Source organism: Camelus ferus, chromosome 10, assembly GCF_009834535.1.
Source record: "Camelus ferus isolate YT-003-E chromosome 10, BCGSAC_Cfer_1.0, whole genome shotgun sequence".
Taxonomy (NCBI): Eukaryota; Metazoa; Chordata; class Mammalia; order Artiodactyla; family Camelidae; genus Camelus; species Camelus ferus.
In genome coordinates this window covers 8,869,581-8,892,774 of record NC_045705.1, presented here as the reverse complement: position 1 = coordinate 8,892,774, position 23,194 = coordinate 8,869,581, and the positions used below count along the sequence as shown (strand labels likewise).

General features: G+C 45.3%; 1 protein-coding gene across 1 annotated transcript in view; it reads left to right on the top strand.

The window, feature by feature from the left end:
- Positions 1 to 13,929, top strand: part of PANX1 (pannexin 1) — a 41,584-nt gene extending 27,655 nt beyond the window's left edge. Inside the window, 4 exon segments of the mRNA XM_032488318.1 lie at positions 6,842 to 7,062; positions 8,150 to 8,411; positions 8,413 to 8,809; positions 9,329 to 13,929. Coding sequence (XP_032344209.1) covers positions 6,842 to 7,062; positions 8,150 to 8,411; positions 8,413 to 8,809; positions 9,329 to 9,408 — 960 coding nt within the window. The 3' untranslated portion in view covers positions 9,409 to 13,929.
- The last annotated feature ends 9,265 nt before the right edge of the window (positions 13,930 to 23,194 follow it).

The following is a 23,194-nucleotide window of genomic DNA, read 5'->3' as shown; positions in this document are numbered from 1 at the left end:
AGGGGCGCCACCACTGAGAGTCAGGGGAGTAGGAGGTGTCGGCACAGGAGACAGAGGGCTGGGGGTTGTGGGGAGAAGGATAAGGATGTTCTGTATGAATGAAGGACAGGGTATCCGATAAAGGTTTGTGTCAGTATCATAGCCTGCCTGTGTCGGATGCTGCCAGGAGAGACAGACTTAGCTGAACTCTTCATGTGAGTGGGGTCCTGGGTTCAGTTATGTCCCCTAGACAATACATGGAAGCCCTAACCCCCATACCCTAGAATCTGACTTCATTTGCATATAGGGTGGTTGCAGATGTCATTAGTTAAGAGGAGGTCATCCTGGAGTAGGGAGTACCCTAACCTAACATGGCTGGTGCCCCTATAAGAGGGAAGTTTGGACAGACCCCCAGGGAAGCGTGTAGTGGTGTAGTTTATGGCAGTAGTATAAGTCAGGCTGTCCTCCCCACCTACTTCTTCCATCTCCTTCCCTGCTACTCCATTTACTTCTGGTGGCCTCTAGTACCACTGAGGCGTCTCTGGTGGACGTGCGAGTCCATTCAAGGGGACCGGCAGGTGGCGCTTTAGGACTGTTTGGGAACTGGCCCTTTTGGGTGTTCTCTTTGTTCAAGTTCATGATGTAGGCAGGTTTCTCCTGAAACCAAAAAGCAGATTTTTGACAGAAAAACAAAACCAAACCACAATAAGAGGAAGAAAATAAAGTGATCAGAGCCATCAAATCTTTTCTATATTTCCTTTACATGGATTCATAGAAACTGCATTGGAGGGGTCCCCTGAGACTTCCAGACCAGGGTTTTTCAAACCTTAGCATTATCTGTGTGAAAATCCAGTGTCCTGGGCCCCATCCAGACTACTCGGTTGGATCCAGTGGGGTTAAGTCCAGGAATGTGGTTTCTGTCCACTTCTGGGGAAATTCTGGCCCAGCTTGGGTTCCAGTGCGGACACCACTCATCTAGACCAGTGTTTCCCAAGCTCTGTGTGGCGGCAGATCACCTGGAGATCTTGTTGAAATGTAGACTCAGATTCTGCAGGTCTGACGGGGGCCTGTGTCCTACATTTCTGACAAGCGCCCAGGTGATACTGAGGGTGCCTGGCTGTGGACCACTCTCTGAGAAGCAGAGAGCCAGGGCAGGGGTTGGCAAACTGACATTCATGCTGCAGCCAAATAGAGCCCATCACCCATTTCTGCAAATAATTTTCTTGGAACACAGCCACACCCCTTCACACACACACTACTTGTGTCTGCCTTTATACTATGGCACCGCCGCATAGTTGTGACAGAGGCCACGTGGCTCACAAACACTGACTGGCCTTTTGCAGGAAAAAGCTTGCCCACCCCCAGTCAAGAGTCCTAAAGCCACTTGCGTTCGCTGATGATCGGTGAACAGGAGCTCCCCGCCTCACAGGGCGGTCCATTCTGTGTCCATCCAGGTCTTTAGGAAAGTTTCTCCTTGCTTCCTTGTCACTTGGTTGTAATTCTGTTAACAGGAGTCTTTACTCCTGTCACACACAGATGCCCTGCCTGCCGTCTTCTCCTGTCCAGGGCTCCCCTCCTGCTAGGTCCCTCCCAGAATGTCACCTGACACGAAGCCTGCTACCTTGGGTGTCTTCCCTTGAGTGCAGAATCGAATATCTTACCATCTTTCTTCTCTGTCCTCTGTAAGCTGCTGCTGGAATGAATGCATTAGCCTGTCTGGGAAGCCCTTCACTCACTGGACTTCACGTATTCGAGGTCATCTCTCAGTATGTTACGGTCCAGCCAACATGCATCCAAGGACAAACATCTGCCGTGAATCTATCTATTGCCCCCCCCAGTGGAATTTGTTCTTGGTTGACCTGCTTCCTGCTGACTAACCCTCTTTTTTGCTCGACCCTTAAATGTTAGGGTCTCACAACCTCCATGGTTCTCTTGTCTCCTTCTACACCTTCTCCTTGGATGGTCCTAACCACACTCTTAGCTTTGACTGTCTATATGCTCCAAAATCCTGAACTGGAAGGACGGCCAAATTTTTTTCCTTTATTTTTAGTTATCTCCTACACATCTCACCAGGATGCTGTTGACTCCAGCTGTCTCGTGTTCAGACTTTCTCATCTTCTTAGGTCTGCCTCCCTCCTCACTCCCCTCTGCGCTGACTCTGCTCCTCCCCGTTTATTCATTTCAACTAATGGTACCACCACCCACGCCCCTGCATAAGCTGGAAACCCAGAATTAGCCTCAGTTCTGCCCCTTTTCCATCCATCACTTCCAAGCGGACACCGGGGGGTCTGTTACCATCTGTAGCTCTCAGAGCTGTCGTCCCCTCTCCCCACTGCTGCGGGCTTAGCTCAGTCCTGACCACTCCCCCCATCCCTGCTGCAGTAACTCCCTGCCTTGTCCCTCCTCTCCAGGGTGCTCCTTTCTCTACTGCTGTAATAATCTTTCTAAAAGAAATTTCCATCATGTTCTCCACCGGGGGCTTCCCATTCTGTGAAAGCTGAGGGTTTCATAATCTGGTCCCTGCTTCACCTCCGTAGGAGAGTCCTAGGACTGCCGTGGCAAATCACCAGAGTCGGTAGCTTGAAACAGCAGAAATGTGTTCTCTCGTAGTTCTGGAAATCAAGGTAGCTTCCTTCTTTGGGGCTCAGAGGGAGAGTCAGTTGCAGGCCTCTCTTCTCGGTTCTGGCGGTGGTGGTGGGCAGTCCTTGGTGTTCCTTGGCTTAGAGAGACATCTCTCTAGCCTCTGCCTCCATCTTCACACGGCTCCTCCCCTGTGTGTCTCTGGGTCGTCTTATGACCCTCTTAGAGGGGTACCAGCCACTGGATTAGGGCCCACCCTAAGTTGGAATGACCTCATCTTAGCTAATTACATCTGTGAAAACTCAATTTCCAGGCAACAAACATCATGTTCCAACGTTCTGGGTGGACATGAGGTTTTCAACCTAGGACGCCCCCTTCCAGCCTCAACCCTTACTGCCTTCTCCCCTGTGGGCTTGCTTGTTTACTTTGGTGCCCCCTATGGGTGCGCATTCACCAGGCCGACAGGTAGAAGGAATCCCACGCAGAGGAAGGAGGATGTCTGAAGGGCCACAGAGAGCTGAGTCTTAACACAATAGTGCTTTAAGTTTTTTTTGGCCTCACTGTACTTTAAGGCACAGCTCAGATGTTACCTCTTTTGCAAAGCCTTCTCTGACCTCCCCGGTGGCATTTCTGTTCCCTCAGGACTTGGTACCTACATATTTTATGGCCGTCGTACTTAACGTTTTGAGTATTTGATCATTCGCTAGTATTCCCACCTGGCCCCTGTGTGGTCCCGGGGCAGACTCTGCACTTCATCTGTGGGCCAGGTTCCCAGCCCACTGCCTGGCACCTGGCAGGTGGGCAGGCTATGTTTCTGAATGAATTTGCCCATCTGCATCAAGTCCCGTAAGACGCAATCACATCCATTTCAGGAGAGGAGCAGTTCAGTCCTAGTTGGACGTATCTTTGCCTTAGTGAGGTAGAGAGGACTTGAGCAGGTTGGGCTGGATCCCGTCCAGGTTTCCTTCTGTCTGGAGGTTCTGTTGTCCTAACTACAGCCCTTGCCAGAAACAAAACAAAATTTTAAGGCAAGTAGACTGAAAACATGTCAACTTCTTGGTTCCACCTTGCTTCGAAAAGCTTTACCAGCTTTGGAAGAGCTCAGCGCTAAGTAATACAGACATCGTACAGAATTACGTGGTCACGGCTTTGGGAGACGCCAGGCATCTCAGATCTACCTGGGAGCAGACTCAGCTGAGGAGCAAAGCCGCTCCCCATCCAGCAGATGCACTCAGAAAGCTCGGCAGCTTTTCCACGTTCCTTATTTGGACAAAAGGGTTTTAAGGACTATAATTTAATACTTTTTCAGATTCCTATTTCCGTTGAATTCACTTTAATACCAGCTGGTTGCAGATTTCACTGGAAGTCACCTTTTTCTTTGTGACGGGAAAGGAAAAAGAGGTTTAACAGTGGAAGAAAAAAAAGAAATGGGGCATGCAGCCACCTTCCACTAGAGGTGGCCAAGGTACACGGATGTTTTAGAAGAAAGCAAAAGCCCCGTGGATGATGCCTTTATACATCCATTTCCTAATTGCAGCGAGTGAGCCGTGCTGAACTGTTTATTGGTGCTAATTATCACACCGTGTTGGCATGTGAGAAGAATTGCCACAGGCTTTAAACAGTCACTTTTTAATTCAGGAGAACAGTTTGGTAAAAGGCTGTTATTCAAATAGCTTTGAAACAAAAGTGACTTAAACAAATATTCCCCAGCCCCAAGTTAGACCTAGTGTTCCCTCTGTGGTTCCCAAAGAAATGCCTGGTCCTTCTGGTTCTGGAAGCAGCACAAACTCTCCATCATGCAGGGACGTTTTTCATACTAATGGGCACCCTCAGAGGGGGCTAGGATTGAGGGAACACTGCTTCCCGCTGTAACCAACTCTGAATTCTGTAGGCAAAATTCAGCTAATCCCAGCCTATCATGTGTGTCACTGCATCACAGCTCTTTGCCAGCTGGGTTCGTAATTTTGAGAGCCCCCCTCCCGTGCCACAACCCCGAAGGGAAGTGACTGCACTGGTGAGATGGCTTCGCAGAGTCTCAGACCCATTTGTGCAACTTCTCTTTCCCTCAGAGTGGGAATTCCTAGTGTGGGTTCCGTGAGAGCATCAGGGAGTCTCCGAACTGGGATAAGAACACCCATGGCGGCTGTGTTTGGTATGCACTTCAAGCTGAACCTTAACATTAAAAGATAGTGTATAAGGAGGCGACAGCCTACACAGTGTATCAGTGCCCCGTGCCTGTGTCACCCACAGAAGTCACAGGTATCTTTGGGAACTTTTTACTCCTCATTTCAGAGTTACTGTGTCCTTGGACCATCTGTGAGATCCCGTTAAATGTGCTGATGTCTTTTAATGTTGTGATAACTGCCTGCCAGCATCACCCCTTTCCTTCGTGAATCTGTGCGTTATTTTGTGCATTTACAAAACGTTATTCTTCACGAAAATCAAGGAGAGACTGAGGAACTGTCGCCAAACCAAGGAGTCTAGGGAGACGTGACAACAAAATGCCATGGATACCCTGGACGAGATCTTGGAACAGAAAGAAGACAGTAATGAAACACTGGGGAAGTCCAAGGCAAAGCCTGAAACGTAGTTAACAGTAACGTGCCAGCGGTGGTCGCTCCATCTGGACAAGTGTACATGGAGCTGTAAGATGCCAACAGCGGGGAAGACTGGATGAGGTTATTCGAGAACGCTCGGTACCGTCTTTGCAACTTTTCTGTACATCGAAATTTATACTGAGAAGCACAGTGTTGGGTCTGCTGCCGGCTCCCAGAGATGCTGGGGTGGGCGTTTGTGTCAACTCCAGGCCATCGTGGCCTCTTCCTGTTACTGCAACTCTAAGGAGCTGCGGAAAGGGACCAATCCAAGGGTCGGGAAAGGTCTTCCAGAGAAGTGAAATGATTTGCAGTGTCTCATGGTGGAAGAGGCGTGGTTCTGGGGTCAGAGATGAAGCTTCATATTCTCTTGCTGTCACTAGCTTTCTGCTCTGTGGCCAGAAATGGCTCTGGGCTCCCTCTTCCCCTTTGCAAAATGAAGCCATCAGTAACAGCCTCACCAGTGTTGCTCCAAGTGAAGATAACGTGTCCCTTCGGTTGCTGTTCAGTTGGTTTTAGCTGCTGTGTTTTGGTGCCTTTTCATTGCCAGGCACCATGCTAAGCATTTTTCATAAAGTATCTAGTTTAATCGTCATGCCCCCTGTACGATGTGACCATTTCATAGATAGGAAAACTGAGGTGAGAGGCTCAGCAACCTTGCTGCCAAGGCCACTAAGCTGACCTGACCTCCAGGTCTATGCTGACTGCAACTCATGGTCCCCTTAATGTCTTCTCTTGAGGCTCTGTGTTTCCCCACTGCCCTGGAGGACCTGGTTACCGGATGCTCTGTGCTCTCTCTGACTTCTGAGTCCCCACTTACTTGTTTTGCATATCCATCCAGCTCGGGATGCTCCACTTATGACTGTTGCCCACGGGGGTGGGCTTCTCTGGACTTGAGATTATTCTGGCTGTTAAGTGAGAGCTTGGGCAATCCTCACAGTCTGTCCCACCATGGGAGCTCTGCTCTGAATTCTGTGATTTTTTTTTTCAACTGACGTATAGTTGATTTACAATGTTGTGTTAGTTTCTGGTGCAAGAAAGAAGGAAACAATGCCACTTGCAGCAAGATGGATGGCCATAGAAATGATCATACAAAGTGAAGTCAGGCAGGCGCGTTCTGTGACTTTTAACTGCTCATTTCAGCTGGTTCGTGGGGTGATGACTGGATCACTGAAGCCAACATTTTTCTGATTTGTTTTGAGCAAAGTTATGCATTTCTGTGTCATTCTCCCAGATCCCAGAAAGGAAAAAAACAGAATTCTCAAAGCCTTAGCAACCTCCTAAAACCATAGCAATTAAAAAAAAAAAGAACCCAGAGGCCACTGTGACATTTACTGTTTGTTGATTAAGATTTCATTGAGGAATTATTCTAAAAGACAGGGGGATAATTTTATTTTTCCATTTCCATCAGCGATTAGAGAAGAGACATCAGGTGTCCCTATGTAGTTGCCAATTATTTCAAATTAAAGTCTCTTGAAGTGGGGAGAAAAGGTAGTTACCAGTATCAAGTACTAGCTGGACAGGTGAATTTAGCCATAAGTAGTAGTTATTGGAGGAGGAGCCTGATTTTCGTAAGCGATGTGGGCATGCACTTTTGTCTCAGAATAAGAAAGCCGTGAGCAGCAGTTACTTTGTTGGGGCTGGGGTTGGGGTCTGTTGATCCCATGAGTTGCTCTCCTGTTTTCCAGTTTTTCCCCTACATCCTGCTGCTGGTGGCAATCCTCCTGTACCTGCCCTCCCTGTTCTGGCGTTTCACAGCTGCACCTCATCTCTGCTCAGATTTGAAGTTCATCATGGAAGAACTTGACAAAGTTTACAACCGTGCAATCAAAGCTGCCAAGAGCGTCCGTGACCTTGACTTGAGAGATGGTGCCTGCCCAGCTCCAGAAAACGAGAACATGGGGCAAAGGTAACCGAGCCCCCAGCAGCTAGCCCATCCGGTTTTGCGGCATGAGTTTTCAGCCCTTCTCCTGCCCGTCTGGGCTTCGGGTTCTCACAGCCAATACATGGGGGACTGCCCTCCACCCAGTGGCACTCAGGGAGCCAGATGTCACCCCCACCTGTCCGCCCCAGCACCTGTCCTCACATCCGGGGCCCCTCCCTTGTTGAGTGTAACAGCGCTGTCTCATGTTCTAAAATGCAGCTCTAGCTGCTTTTATGTACCCCTCGTGGAGAAGCACAGAGGACTGTGAGGCCACTGAGCTCAGGACAGACGTGAGGGAAATGGGGAAGGAGCAGACAGTGCCTCGCTTTTTTCACATTCTTCCTCTGGTTCTTGTTATTGACACTAGTAATAATACTAATAGCTCTCATTTTTAAAATACTTAATCTGATCTAATACTTAATCTAGTATTTAATCAAATACTTTAATACTTAATCTCAGACACTGTGCTGAGTTTTCTCAGTCCATTATCTCATTTAATCCTCAAAACATCATTACTCCTAACTTCATTTATTTATCCCCCTTCCTTTTTTTTCCCCCAGGTAAAAACACTGCCCTGTAGCTGTTAAGTGGGAGACCTGGGACCTGGACTAGGTCTGCTGGCCCCCAGCCTCAGCCCACCCTCATCCCAGCTGCCTGCCTCCCTCCCCTCACCAAAAGGAGGCATGTATTTTCTAGCTAGGGTAGAAGATTCTTCCACCTTATTTGCACCCTTGAATGGGAAATTATAGTTTAAAAAAAACAGCAGCAGGACTATCAGATTTATTTAACATTTAACATTCTCTAGGTGCCAGGCACTGGCACCTAGAGAATTTACAAACATAACATTTAACTGACTAGGTCTTCCTTAAAATATTAAGGGGCAAAGTGTTTTATTATTGCTTTTTTTTTTTTTTTTTCAAACCTGATTTTATTCCCTGGTGCTGTAGTGAAGTTACAGGTAGAGAAGCATGGGAAGAAAGGTGTTGGAGCTTTTCAGTGTGATACTCTTGAGTGTGTTTCTATTTGATGGTAAGTGTTTAAATTATTTCTATTTGTCTTTTTTTCTGTCTAGTTTGTGGGAGATATCGGAAAGCCACTTCAAGTATCCTATCGTGGAGCAGTACTTAAAGACAAAGAAAAACTCCAGTAATCTAATTGTCAAGTACGTCGGCTGCCGGGTGCTGTCACTGAGCATTATCCTGTTGGCCGGCGTCTACCTGGGCTATTACTTTAGCCTCTCCTCCCTCTCGGACGAGTTCGTCTGCAGCATCAAATCCGGGATCTTGAAAAACGACAGCACCGTCCCGGATCAGTTCCAGTGCAAACTCATTGCCTGTCGGCATCTTCCAGTTGCTCAGTTTCATCAACCTGGTGGTGTACGTCCTGCTGGCTCCCGTGGTGGTCTACACGCTGTTTGTTCCATTCCGGCAGAAGACAGATGTCCTCAAAGTGTACGAAATCCTGCCCACTTTCGATGTTCTGCATTTCAAGTCAGAAGGGTACAACGATCTGAGCCTCTACATTCTGTTCTTGGAGGAGAACATTAGTGAACTCAAGTCCTACAAATGTCTCAAGGTCCTGGAGAACATTAAAAGCAGCGGTCAGGGCATCGACCCCATGCTCCTCCTGACCAACCTCGGTATGATCAAGATGGACGTGGTCGATGGCAAAAATCCGAAGCCCGTGGAGATGATGGGAGACGAGCAGGGGGACCAGACGACAGAGCTCACAGGTAGGCTTAGCTTTCAGGGCCAAGGCTGAGGATGCCCAGAGCCACCCCCGCAGCCGCCTTTTATGTGTAATTGACAGTCTTCGCCCCGCCCACCACTGTTAAACCATTTTCCTGGCGTGGTCTTAGGTGAGACCCCCCAGCCCTAGGGGAAGAGGGGTAGCATTGGTGCTGCCGCAAATGTGCAGAGAAGGAAAGTGTCCTTCTTCTAGATTGTGCTCTCTTTCATCTCCTTGTTCTCTGTTTCATCCTCCATCTCTTACTCGAGGATTCCTCCGTGATGTTATCCTTGCTAATTTTTGTCTTATTTTACTGGCTTTTCTTCCCGTATCTCTGTTACAAAAGGGACTGAGAGTTTGTTGATTTAATTGTTGCCCTGGCCCAACTTCAGTGTGCTTTGAAATGAGGCTCAGATTAGCCAGCTAAGGCCAAGAATAGGGGGTAGATTTCTAGAAGTCAGTTAGTGCCGATGGGTCTCACTGTGTGACTTCTGTCATAAATACTTGTTTTCTACGTTGACAGATTTGAATGTACACGGTGAAACGAAAATAAGTAACGGAGAGAAGAATGCTCGACAGAGACTCCTGGATTCTTCTTTGTGAGGAGTTTTTCCATGAACTTCAAGGAGCGGGGACTTCAGGGACGTGGAATTCGTTTTGGCTGAAGCACCTTGTCAGGTTCCCAGCTGGTTTCCAGTCAGTGGTTCTCGCTAGAGATACTGAGCATGTCTCACTGAGTCCCTGATGAAAATGTGGAAAAGAGTTCAGGAACTTCCTGTGAGACAGTGTGGAGATAAGTCAGCCGCAGGGAGCACAGATGCAGAAGTCCCATCCGATGGAAGGTGGGGAGACTCATCGAAGTAAGAGTAGTAGCCCGTTCAGTGCCTCCGAGAAACACCTTTCTGTACAGATGGTGGAATGAGTCTTAGGGCTAACTGGCAAGGAAGGGCTTCAGGAGGTTTTTTTGTTTTATTTCATAAAATTATAATAAACGTGTCAGGGGACAATTTAATATGAATCTCCTCTGTGCCCCGATGAATGCTGGACAAGAAAGACTGTGGACCCAAGGGTGGACTGGCTCCTGGCCGTGTCCTAAGTTGGGAGAACGGCTGGAGTCTCGGTTCTTATACACCAGGCTCTTGACCCTGCTACCTGTCAGCCTTCACCAACTGAAATCCTCTGACGACCATTTAATGCACTCTGCTGCGGAGGGCAGCGGACCCAAGCACTGAAACCTCGTCAATAAGACAGCATTCAAAGGATATTTATTGGTGACGTTTACACAGGAAAGGATGCTTCTGAAAGAGCCCACTGGGGCGAAGCTGAACATGCAAAACAGATTAATCCAGTCACTCAGTCTGCAGGGCGTTCCCCTGTTGTCAGACGCATTCGAAACAGGGTGTCACTTAAACCAATTAGCAGAACACAGAAGGCTTGAATCCTACCTGTTGTGATCGGAAGGTATAAATGACATCTGGCAGACGGATGTGCTCGGAGCCAGAACCTAGCAGTTTATTTTATTTACGTTTAAGAACATCTGCTAAAAATTCATTGTAATTTAGAATTCTACGGTGTCAGAGTTGAGGCCACTTGGGAAGAACATTCTAGTATTGACGGGGAATTCTAGAATAAATGTCACAAATGGGTATATAGTATTTATAACACCCAGGCATTATTTCATAAACATTTAAGGCTGACTCAGTATCAAAAAAAGTTTTGCACTTCTGATCATGTAAATAAAGCCTAATTATGTTTACATTTTATACAAAATTCTGAAAAAATGACACCTGTGGCCCTCCCTGTCTCTATTCTTAGAAAGTTAATACATTGCTAGTGAGTGGCCCTTATGAGCCTCAGTGTTCACAGCCAGCTTTTAGGGACAGTTGTTCACCTAATCTAATTACATAAGCTGCTCTCTGCCTTTTGGAATATTCACAGAAGCAGATTTCATTTGTGCTTCTGTGATGGTTTCTGAGATGGAAAGCTAATGATAAATATCAAAGATGCAATCAGTGTTTTAAATTATTCTCACTGTGTGATATTTATTACCGTTTAATTATAGTGTGACTTAGAAGTGTCAGTAACTTAAATAATCGATTTTGCTATGTTTTTATATCACTATCTGAGACGTTTCGTCACACTTCTCTACACTGGTTTCTTTTTATAATTGGAAAATTTTCTGAAATATATTTTTCTATGTTTTTTTTTTTAAACCTCAGCTTCTCTATGGACGGCCCCTAATTTGTATTTTAAGTGGTAAAAGTAGATACATTATCTTAGAAGACCAGGAAACTCTCTAAGGCCTGTCACATGTAATTCTTTAATCAGAGTTAATATAATTGGAGCCCTTATCCTCTGTGCACTGCCCTGTTCCTGCTCTCTGAGCTCCGGTAGGATCTGTGAGGTCCCAAACATAGGTACCAAGAGGAAGAGTGACCACAACACAGGCCCCTCCAGAAAACTCCCAGCAAATGCTCTGTGCTCTTGGGAGAGAACCGTATTGTTGTTCTGTTTCCCATCATCTCTAGCTGATGGTTTGAGATTCTAGTTAGTTTTTCCTAGCGTTTCTTTAGCCACGTCCCCCTAGGCTGAAGCCTGAACACAACAATAACACAGACGCTGATTCTGAACGGGAAGAGTGCCGGCCACCTTTTGTTTCTTACCTTGCAGGGGCGGGCACCACAAGCACTGTCCACAAAGTCATGGCGCCCGGAGGCTGGCGTGGATGTCTGCTCGTACACTTTGGCTTGGGAAAAAGCGTATTTAGGAAAGTGAATTCATCTGTCTGCCTGTCGCTGGCTCAGAGGGAGCACTACTTTCATGGAGGCAGATTTCTGAGGGTGAGGAGTCGCTCATTGCTTTATAAAAGGGGACAAACAGATCCTAAACAACCACCCCACCCTAGGAGTCGCCGACTTTTGTTCTGGCCTGTCTTCCTAATAAGCCACCACAAGGCCTCTGAGCCAGGCTCGTACGTTACACCAGCGTTGCCGCTGGGATCCTTCTGACAGCAGTGTCCGGCTGCGCGTGGAATTTTACCAAAGGACAGGCAGAGATCCTCTATACAGAGGCTCTTAAACTTTTGGGGGTTACAAACACCCTTGTAAATACATTTTTTTAAAACTATAGATGCACCTCTCCGCCAGATACACACACAACACTACATACCCCTTCAGGAGTCCTCGTGATCCACGCATCCAAGGTTTAGAAGCTGTGCTCTTGTGGCTGGGGACCGAGCCGCACGGTGGGGGATCCAGGCTCCCGTGGCCCATGTGGAAGGCTGCTACTTGCAACAGTGAGTCTCAACTGTACATTGACTTAGTGAAATCATGTTTGCACGCTTTTGAGCGAACTGTCCCTTTTGAGTAACTGACTTCACTTTTGAGAGACTGAAAAAGTCGAGAGAAGTGAGTGGGCGGCAGTGGCTTGGAGTTGGAGTGATCAGGGGGCCGGCTTTGACTGCTGTTCTCTGGCCCCCAGGCATGATTACTCCAGACCCAAGCCACTGTCCAGGTGCGGCCTCCCTAGAATGCGGGCACACACCTGCCCTGTAAGATGGTCTGTCCTACATGTAGTCATCCAGGGAGAAGGTCAGAAGCGTCCCACAGTGTGGTGGGCTCTGATGCATGCTGGTGTTTCATTTGTGGAAGATTCCTGTTCTGAGTCCCCTCTCCCGTCCTTAGCACGGGCTCAGGTGGGATGGCAGGGGACTGCAGGCCTTGTCCCTGGAAGAACTGCTTAGTTGTTATAGGCGGATTGTTTCACAGCTTTTTAAACGCACCCATGTTCGGTTTCCTTTGCTTATTGGTCCAGGATAAATCAGAGATCTATCAGGGTAGGAGTTTTATCCACTGCTACATTGCAGGCTCCTGCAAAACAATGACTGGTGTGTACAAGCCTTTCTGTGAACATCTGTTGAACAAATGAATGCCATTATGATAAATCCTAGTTTGTTGACTACAGTGATTTGATTTTAAAAGGCAAATGGTTCTCCGCAGGACAGGGCAGGGGAGGCTCACTGAGCCTCTTGGTGGAGAGAGGAATGTTTCTGCAGATGAATAGGTTTCCACATGTACTGACAGTTCGTAGCTTTTTATTGTGAAGTAAGCTGGGGTCACTTTACAAGTTCAAGACAAGTTCAGTGTTGCCTCCCAATGATTAGGGCAACTGAAGTGATAAAGTTCCTGGTCTTGTTAATTTCCCAGAGTAACCTCTTGAAAAGGGATGTTGATTGAAATGTACAATTACCAGTAACTGAACTTTCATCTGAGGGCACTGAGATGAAATGGCTCCTTCAGGGCAGTCATTGGCATCCCCGCCCTGTTTTTCACAAGTAAAGTGAAACCTTTCAAAAAGGTTGGTAATGATGATATTGTGTCATTTGTGAAATATAGTAGATGTTAATCCGTGATGGGTTTGTCCTGCTTGCTTTAGATGAAATGTATTGTGTTTCCGGGTTCTCTTTTTAGCTGTAGAAATACCTTGTCACTTAAAGCATGCGGTTTGGTCAGTAATTGTTCTTCAAGCTCCTGAGTGTTATGATAGTTTCTCATGCCTTGAGTACTTCCCTGTGCCCAGGGAAGAGGAGACACGTCCTTGTAGAATTCCACAATGTCACAACTGATTTCCACAAAAACTGAAGCCATCAGCTCCTCTTTCACGAGTGGCCTTTTTTTAAAGCATCATGATTAAAATTTTATGGTATTCTCTAAAGTGGTGCTCCAGGCATAATTTAAATTCTTTTTCATGACTAAGTTGCTTCAAAACATTTAGAGAAAAAAATGAATGTTCTAAAAGATGCTGTGTCCTTTGGTAAGAATGATTGGTTTCTATTTCGCAGAGACTGAAGGATGAGAACAAATTAGTCTCAGAAAATGACCTTTGAAAAAAAAACACAAGAACCTTGAAAGCACTGCGTTTGGGTGATGATCACTGTTATAGTTCATATTTCCACTTAAGTCCTCTGTCCATGTGGGTTCTGCATTCTGACCCTGCTGACTTCTGTTTAAGGACAGTTGAAAAGCTGACTATCAAGGCTGCTGTGTCTAGAGATAAAGGTGAATCAGTGTTTTTGGGCTGCACTGTTTTGTCCACCGAAATAAAACTTCTCTGAATAATGCAAAATGTGTCTTAATATTTCTCACCTTCTCTTCGGGGAGGATGTAACAGAAGATGAGTCCTAAAATGTCTTGAGACTCATTCCTCTCTGCTGGATACAGAAAATTTAGTAGGCTCCCTGGCATCTACTAAAATCCAGCTGGCAGTAACTAAAGGAAAAAAGTCCTTGATTAAGGGCCCACGGATTCTGGAATTTCTGAAGCAGAAGTCACACGCTTTCTGATTGGGGATTGTTTGCCTGGGCGGAGAGAAAGAGGAAGAAATGGAGGCTGTCTGCTGCTAGGCATGGGTTGGCCTCCTCCCTCTCTCAAGAAGGGGGACTCCCCTGTACAATGGTCAGTTATCACAAGCGACTCCTGTGGGTAATACATAAGAGCTGCGTGAAATCTCAACACAGTGCCTGCCATGCAGGGAGTACTCTGTAATGCGAGCTCCAGCTCTCCTCACCTTCTGCTCCCCAGCTCCTGCCTAGGGTGACACCCCCAGGAACCTTGGACATTGTATTCGTTCTCTGTTGTTCCGTAACACTTTACCACAACCATAGCAGCTTAAAGCGACACATTATCTCACAGTTTCTTGGGTTAGAAGTCTGGACATGGCTGAGCTGGGTCCCTTGCCCCAAGTCTTGACGAGGCTGCAGTCAAGGTGTGGACGGGCTGCGTTCTCATCTAGAGGTTCTTGTGGGGAAGGAGCCACTTCCAGGCTCCCACAGGTTGTCGAGCAGAATTCATCTCCTTGCGATGTCTGCTTTTTCTGACCATTGGCTGGAGGCCACCCATGAGAGCACATATAGCTGCTAGAAAATTTTAATTTGGTAAGTGGCTGTTATCTTTCTGTTGGACAGCTCTGCTCTAGTCCATACTGCAAGTACACCAAAAGGTCTTATTTTCGAGACAATTGCAGAATTCAGCGAGTATCAGGACAATTCATGCGAACAGACCAGCAGTGCTCACTCTATTGCCCCCAGACCCCCAAGCATCAGTGGTGACCAGCAAGCTATATTCAGTATATCAAATTCTGTTTATCTACAATTAGGCCAGCATGCTAACATTTAAAAAATACGCTTTGTGTGACGGGCAAAAATTTTCCAAAACACGACAGGAAAAGAAACATCAATGGATAAATAGATGAAGGATGTGGTCAAGTAATTCAAAAGAGAAAATGCAAACAGATTGCATTTTCCAAAGCAAACCTATTAATAGAGAAAACAACTTTTCAATTTATCAACACTGACAGTTCAGTAAAAGAAGAGTTTACTGAGCCTCTGTGCAAAGATTCTTTTAAATTCTCAAGTTATGCACATATTAGGGTTTCACCTGAATAAAAAACATGTAGAAAAGTGACTAGAAGGAACTATGACAAAAGGTCAGGATGACTCTCTCCAGGTGATGAAGTTACGGATTTTTTTTTTACTCTTCATATTTTTCTGTTCTTTATATAATTTCTACCATGAACTATATGGCTACTCAAAAAAATTTCATTATCTAAGTAATATATGTACATTCTAGAAAAATGAGAAAATCAATATAAGCAAAAAAATCAGCACTATCAATAATTAGAGTAAGTAAACAAAATGAAATGACAGAATTTTTTAAATGAAATGAAATAATAAAGGGCTTCTTGGCTATGAAGAGGTTCAAATTCTAAGACTTCTCACTCAGTAAAAATACCTCATTATCACATAGAGCTTTCCAGCTTACGGTATTTTCTTATAATCTCCTGACTTCAAAGCAACACAGTGAACAGGGCGTTTAACGGTGGTTGTCTCTGGATAATGGGACTACAGGTAATTTCCGTTTTCCTTCTTTTTCTTTTCTTGGCGGGTGGCAGATGTGGGAGTTATTTCTAGATTTTCTACAATGAACATGTTTCATCCATGTAAGGAACAAAATCAGCTGGTTTTCGGAAAAATCAGCTGTAACAAGTTGCAGAGAAGGAAACTGAGGCTCTGAGAACTTATGCAATTGGCTACAAAGTAGAAGAACCAGGACTCAAAACCCCTCAAATCTTTCCCCAAACCCACAGCCTTCCCCCCTGGACCCCTCTGGTTTGCAGAAACACAAGACTCATCAATGTTCACATTGAGACTAGACTCTTGGGTAAACTAAGATCAGAATCACTGCTGTGCAGATGGAGACGGATAATCCTCCTGCTTGGGGAAGCCACTCATCTAATGCGTTACAGCTGGAATTGTGCTAGATTCCCTGAGAAAGTAGCCTGAACTTGAGCCGAGCCTTTGAAATTCCCATACCGCAGAGCTGCTTCTCACCATAAACAGGGCACTTTACTTGGCTCATTCAGCTATAATTCAGCTTAAAAACTGTAGAAACCCATGAGTTCTAATGCTGACATTCGAAACACATGTTTAGCTGGTGGAAATTAAATAGGGCTCCCTGGCCTCATTTTTGTTAAGGGCAACACATAGTTGTTAATCCAATAGCCTTGGGTCTGGCTCACCTTTTGGCCCCACCTAACAAGTCATTTTCCTAACTGTCTACACTGCAAGTCACCGCATTGTAAACACACTCCAAAAATTCTCCTTCCTCTTCCAGCCATTTCCAGCTCAAAGTAAGATAGGGGATCACCAAACATTCTTTCTTATAGTACAGTACATTCCAAACCTCACGCCCACCCAGAAAAAGACCTGCTCCCCAGCAGGTCCCTTTAGGCTCATTCACAATGTAAACTGCACTCGGGCTGCACTGTTGCACCAACATGGGGTTCCTGGGGGGAAGGTGATTATAATGTGAAAAAATTAATTTGTACAGGAAAAAAGTGAACAGTGGTTGTATTAAGAAAGTGAAAAATTTTAAGTAATTTTTTAGCATCTTTAGTTCCCACTTTTAGAAATATGGACAGATTTCTCTGGAAGACAAACATGCCTTTGACTAACATACTCCAAACTGCTTTGATAAAAATCAGACCATCCACCGGTATTCATTCGTGCATTCACTTCCATTAACAGTACAGTCAGTCTGACATACATCTCAAAAATGTTCTCCTAGAACAATCTACTCAAGCAATAGAAATAAAAGCAAGAATAAACAAATGGGACCTAGTGAAACTTACAAGCTTCTGCACAGCAAAGGAAATCATAAGTAAAACAAAAAGACAATCTACGGAATGGGAGAAAATTTTTGCAAATGAAACTGACAAAGGCTTGATCTCCAGAATATATAAGCAGCTCATACGACTTAATAAGAAACAAACAACCAACCCAATCCAAAAATGGGCAGAAGACCTAAACAAGCAATTCTCCAAGGAAGACATAACAAGTGATCAATAGGCACATGAAAAAATGCTCAATATCACTAATTATCAGAGAAATGCAAATCAAAACTACAATTAGGTATCCCTTCACACCAATCAGAATGACCATTCAAAAATCCACAAATGACAAATGCTGGAGAGGCTGTGGAGAAAAGGGAATCCCTCCTACACTGCTGGTGGGAATGTAGTGTGGTGCAGCCACTGTGGAAAACAGTATGGAGATGCCTCAAAAGACTAGGAACAGACTTACCATATGACCCAGGAATCCTGCTCCTGGGCATATATTCAGAAGGAACCCTACTTCAGGATGATACCTGCACCCCAATGTTCATAGCAGCTCTATTTACAATAGCCAAGACATGGAAACAGCCTAAATGTCCATCAACAGATGACTGGATAAAGAAGAAGTGGTATATTTATACAATGGAATACTATTCAGCCATAAAAACCGACAACATAGCGCCATTTGCAGCAACATGAGTGTCCCTGGAGAATGTCATTCTAAGTGAAGTAAGCCAGAAAGAGAAAGAAAAATACCATATGAGATCGCTCATATGTGTAATCTAAAAAAACAAAACAAACAAAGCATAAATACAAAACAGAAACAGACTCATAGACATAGAATACAAACTTGTGGTTGCCAAGGGGGTAGGGGGTAGGAAGGGATAGACGGGATTTCAAAATTGTAGAATAGATAAACAAGATTATACCGTATAGCACACGGAAATATATACAAGATCTTACGGTAGCTCACAGAGAAAAAAATGTGACAATGAATATATATATGTTCATGTATAACTGAAAAATTGTACTCTACGCTGGAATTTGACACATTGTAAAATGATTATAAATCAATAAAAAATGTTAAAAAAAAAAAAACAGTACAGTCAGTCTGTGCCAAGTCAGTACTTCTGGACCTGGTCTGTTTCCACGAAGTGTGTCAGAGTTAATATCCAGATGCTTCCTTTTATTCTTTTTAAGCCTAATTCTCCACAGAACGACCTGTCCAGTTCTCACCTTGTCCTCATGTGTATCCATTTCCACTTTCAGGATGCAGGAAAAGGAAATGGCACAGGAACAAGCCCAGAGCCTTTATCCAGGGCGGGCTCGTGTGTCCTGGAGGTCCCCACTGGCTACCTCAGTGGGGTGTGGTCGCCCTGGTCCCCCCACCTCCCCAGCCCCGCGAGCTCACTCATGAAAAGGGCCAAGGTGGGCAGGTCAAGGTGACCTTGACGGGTGGCTCTCCATGGAGTTTCCCATGAAAGGAGCCCATGACCCAGCCCACACCCCCATCTGCGGCAGATCAGAGCAGGTGAGAGAATCTGTAAGCCATGGGGAGTCAGTAATGAAGGCAAGAACTCCAAGTTCTTACTCCTCTCTCTTAAGCTCTATGCAGTTTGGACCTTTCCACCTCCAGGCAAAAAGCAGTGAAGTCTCAACATCGTGGTGGGTTGGGTCAGAGCACTGACCATTTACAGCATCCTCAGCCTGTTTCTGCAGCACGAGGCCAGGACGTGGACCCCGTGATCTCAGTCAGAGGCCTCTCCGCGTCTCGGAGTCTGTGAGGTGTCAGCCCACAGCCTGCAGCTTCCCAAACCACCACTGTTAGTGACAAACTGATAACCCAGCAAGCACCAGGGAATGTGTCAGTGACATTAAAAGGAGCCTTGCTCTCCTCTTGGGTCGAAGAGAACTTGAACATCACGTACTGCTGAGCTTCAGCCCCAACCCTGGGGGTTCAGGCCACACTGAATGTGTCTGAAGCAGGACTGGCGTGGATGTGACCATGCTTACCCTGCAGCCAAAGGCTGGGCTGCTGGAGCCACGCTGGCGAGCCATGGCGCTGGGCCCAGCCTCAATGGCCTGTCTGTTACGTCCTCTGGGACATTCTGATGTGTCGTGTCAACCCAGCTGCCAAGCCTGCCTGTTGGCTCAGATCCCTCACACTTTTCTTCTTTCTGACGTCACAACTTTGAGACACGTGACCCCGTCTGCAAACAGCTGGGGAGCCTCCAGGAAGAGCTGCCCTCTCCCCCCGACCGGGTCTCCCTCTCACGTCGCACCTCCCACTTCACACACTGTCGTTTAACAAAGAGCGAAGCCGAGGAGAAGGAAGGAGGCGTCGTCTGGGGAGACTTTCACTTTCCATCACACTCAAGGGGCTGAATTAAATGATTAGGATAAAACGTGAACCGCCACAAACCCAACTCTGATAGGGTTCTGGGACAAGCACCATGGATGATTTTAAACAACTCGGGTAAATCAAGGCGGTGCTAATACCAGAGATTTGAAGATTCATTTTCTTCCTCCTCAGACCTGATAGCCTGTAAGTTTAAATTTTCCTGGGCTCAAGGTGTCATAAAAGAGTAAAATCAAGAGGCCCCCCCCTCACCAGACCCCATCTTCAATTCCCAGTGGGGTCAGACTGCCTGCTTTAGAAAAATCAGTTCTTCATTCACAAAACGGAAACAGACTCACAGACAAAGAAAACAAACTTATGGTTACCAGGGGGGGAAAGAGGGTGGGAAGCGATAACTGGGAGTTCGAGACTTGCAAATATTAACTGCTATGTATAAAATAGATAAACAACAAGTTTTTTCTGTATAGCACAGGGAACTATATTCAATATCTTGTAGTAATGTATAATGTGAAACAATGTGAAAAGGAATATATGTATGTATGACTAAAACATTATGCTGTACACCAGAAATTGACATCGTTAACTGACTATACTTCAATTAAAAAATTTTTGCATATTAACCCCTTATCCATCCTATCATTTGCAAATACTTTCCCCCATTCATTAGCTTGTCTTTTGTCAGCGTAGAGCATGACGTTCCTAGGAAACCAACTCTGGGCTTCAGTCTGTCCAAATTGGTACCCAAACACGGAGCTGCTTTTTTTTTCCTTCCTGTGGATAGCTTCATGTGCATTTTTTTCCTTGTATAAAATTGAAGCCACTAAGGAGACAGTGTTTGCCTCTAAGCTTATTGCAGATTCCAGCAGACTTCATTTGGATGAACTGCTTTGATTCAAAAAGAGACATGGATTGCAGCCAGGCACCCCTTGTACACAGTTAACTGAGTCTATTAAATCAGTGAAATCCTAAAATCTAATGCAAAAAGTGTGCTGTGCTTCACCCAGAGCTTTAAGAGAGCTCTGAAGCCCAGACTGTCCATACAAATCACTTGTTGTGACCCATCCAAAGAATGTGATGAAGATAAAATTCAGCCAGTTCTGAACTAGAGCCAGGAGAGACTGGGTACCCTAGCCATCTCTCAGATTTTAAGACATATGCAGCCATAAAATGAACATAAGATCCAGAAACAATCTTGCCAGAAGTCAGGAATGCTCTGCAGGGGAAAAGAATTGGAAGTTGTTTGACAAACAAAGACATTTTAAATCTATTTGGTTCTCAAAAATCACTGTGTTGCCCCAGGCCAGGTCCCAGTCTCCATCTTGTCCAGAAAAGGGCAGGGAGAGACCGATGGTGGAGGGGGAGCTGCATGTGTACTTGGGGCCAGCTTGGGGCCAGGTGTGCTCATAATTTGAAGATTAAAGGAAAATTTAGGATAAGGATGGAAGATAATCAGAAAGACTCATGCTCTCCAATGGTGGTAAGAAGCAGTCATCCAAAACCCAATGACATGGGCAACTCTTTCTGCTTAGGAATTTTTCTAGAGCCATTATCTTCCTTGAAATTCACAGAAATATGTGACTGCCTTTCAAAATGTCCTATCAGGAGCTGAGTACAGACTTCCACTTGTAGTAGGAAAGAGCAGAGGTTCAGTGGGATTATTAATTCTCATGCTCTGAAAACCAGTGAGCTTGGATCCTTCCATGGCACTGGTCTACCCCATTCCGAATCCTTCCAATGGTTTTGAATTTGGCACTGTTAAATTACACATCTATGCATCCAATCGCTCATCAACAAATTTTTAAATGGCTTCCTTTTGGAAATGTCACAATCCTATCTCCCACCCTCGCATTGTGACACACTCATCTTCCTTTCTGCTTGTAACTCCTTCCCCTCTTCTGCCTAGGAAATGTCCCTGCGGCCAGCACTGTGGCGTAGTGTATACAGCATCCATGGTCTGTGTGGTGGGCTATGTGTTCTCACTTACAGTTTTATTTGCTTTTATGTGACGTGACACACGAGTATCACATAGAGATATAACCAGAGACCTGAATTTGAAGATTTGCTGCCGCTGCATGCTGAATACAATCAATAGCCAGTTCCGGAGCCCAGAGGTGGGATCCTCATTATATGGTTTAAGTCAATATTAGAGACACACTGCTCCTTCAATCACCTGCTCTACCGCCGCCTTCCTCTCCCCTTCCCCAGTGGGCCTCAGCTGTCCTGAGGCTCTGTACATCCTCTTTAATCCCTTGCCCGCCTGGAGAGAAAATAATGGGAGAATGAAGAGTTGAGCTGGTGATTCTCAAAGTCCAGTCGCCGGACCAGCAGCCCCAGCAGCAGCAGCATCGCCCACGAGCTTGTTGGAAACGCAGTTCCTTGGTTCCTACCCCAGACCTACTGATTCAGAGACTCTGGGGGTGGGGCCAACTACCTGAACCAACTGTCTTAACAGCCATCCGGGTGATCCTGAGGTTTGAGAACAACAGATTCAAATCATCATATAGGATGGAAGTCATCACTTCTGGTACTAAATTAAGTAGCTGAATAAAATATCTTTAGCCCTGTCCAAACTGATAAGGATTAAGGGACCTTAATCCCCTGAGAGCTCCCCAATATGTGACAGCTGCCTTATCCTGGCTTCTTGATCTCCAGGGGCTCACAGAAGACAGTATCAGCCTTATTGTCCACATTCTCACTCCTCGTGTTTCCCAGTGTCTTTGGAGACATCAGCAACTGTGTGCCCCTGGGTCTGCCCTCTCAGTGCCCCTACACCTGCTGGGAAATAAAAATCAGCCTCTCCTCACACAAAGAGGAGGATGTGCTTCCTGCTAATTCTTTTAAAAAATCTGCTTTGTCCACAAATGATCAATGCTGGAAAGGGTGTGGAGAAAAGGGGACCCTCCTACACTGTTGGTAGGAATGAAAATTGGTGCAGCCGCTGTGGAGAACAGTATGGAAGTTTCTTAAAAAACTGAAAATAGAGTTACCATATGATCCAGCCATTCCACTCCTGGGTCTATATCTGGAGAAAACTCTAATTTGAAAAAATATATGCACCCTCCCATGTTCAGAGCAGCACTATTTACAATAGCGAAGACATGGAAGCAACCTAAATGTCCACTGAGAGATGACTGGATAAAAAAGATATGATACACACACACACACACACACACACACACACACACACACAGGAAATACTACTCAGCCATAAAAAAAAGAATGAAATAATGCCATTTGCAGCAACATGGATGGACCTGGAGATCATCATACTAAGTGAAGTAAGTCAGACAAAGACAAATATCATATATTACTTATATGTGGAATCTAAAAAATGATACAAATGAACTTATTTACAAAAAAGGAACAGACTCACAGTCACAGGAAAAAAACTTACGGTTACCAAAGGGGAAAGGGGGTGGGGGAGGGACAGGTAGGAGTTTGGGATTAGCAGATACAAACGACTATATATAAAATAGATAAACAACAAGATCCTACTGTATAGCACAGGGAACTAAATTCAACATCTTATAATAACCCATAATGAAAAAGACTACGAAAAAGAATATATCTATATAAATGTATAACTGAATCACTATGCTGTACACCAGAAACTAACACATTATAAATCAAGTATACTTCAATACAATTTTTTAAAATTAAAAAAATTAACAAATGAGGTAGAGTTTTTAAAAAAATCTGCTTCAAGATACTGCGTTATCATTTCACGATAACTTAACTGAGGGGGGAGAGGGAGGAATGAGGCACGTTTGCTCATAGACATAAAGCAACTGAAAGCTTAATATACACCCACTTATCTCTTCAAGGCTGGGGGTCCACCACATTCTGGGAGGAGATCTCAAA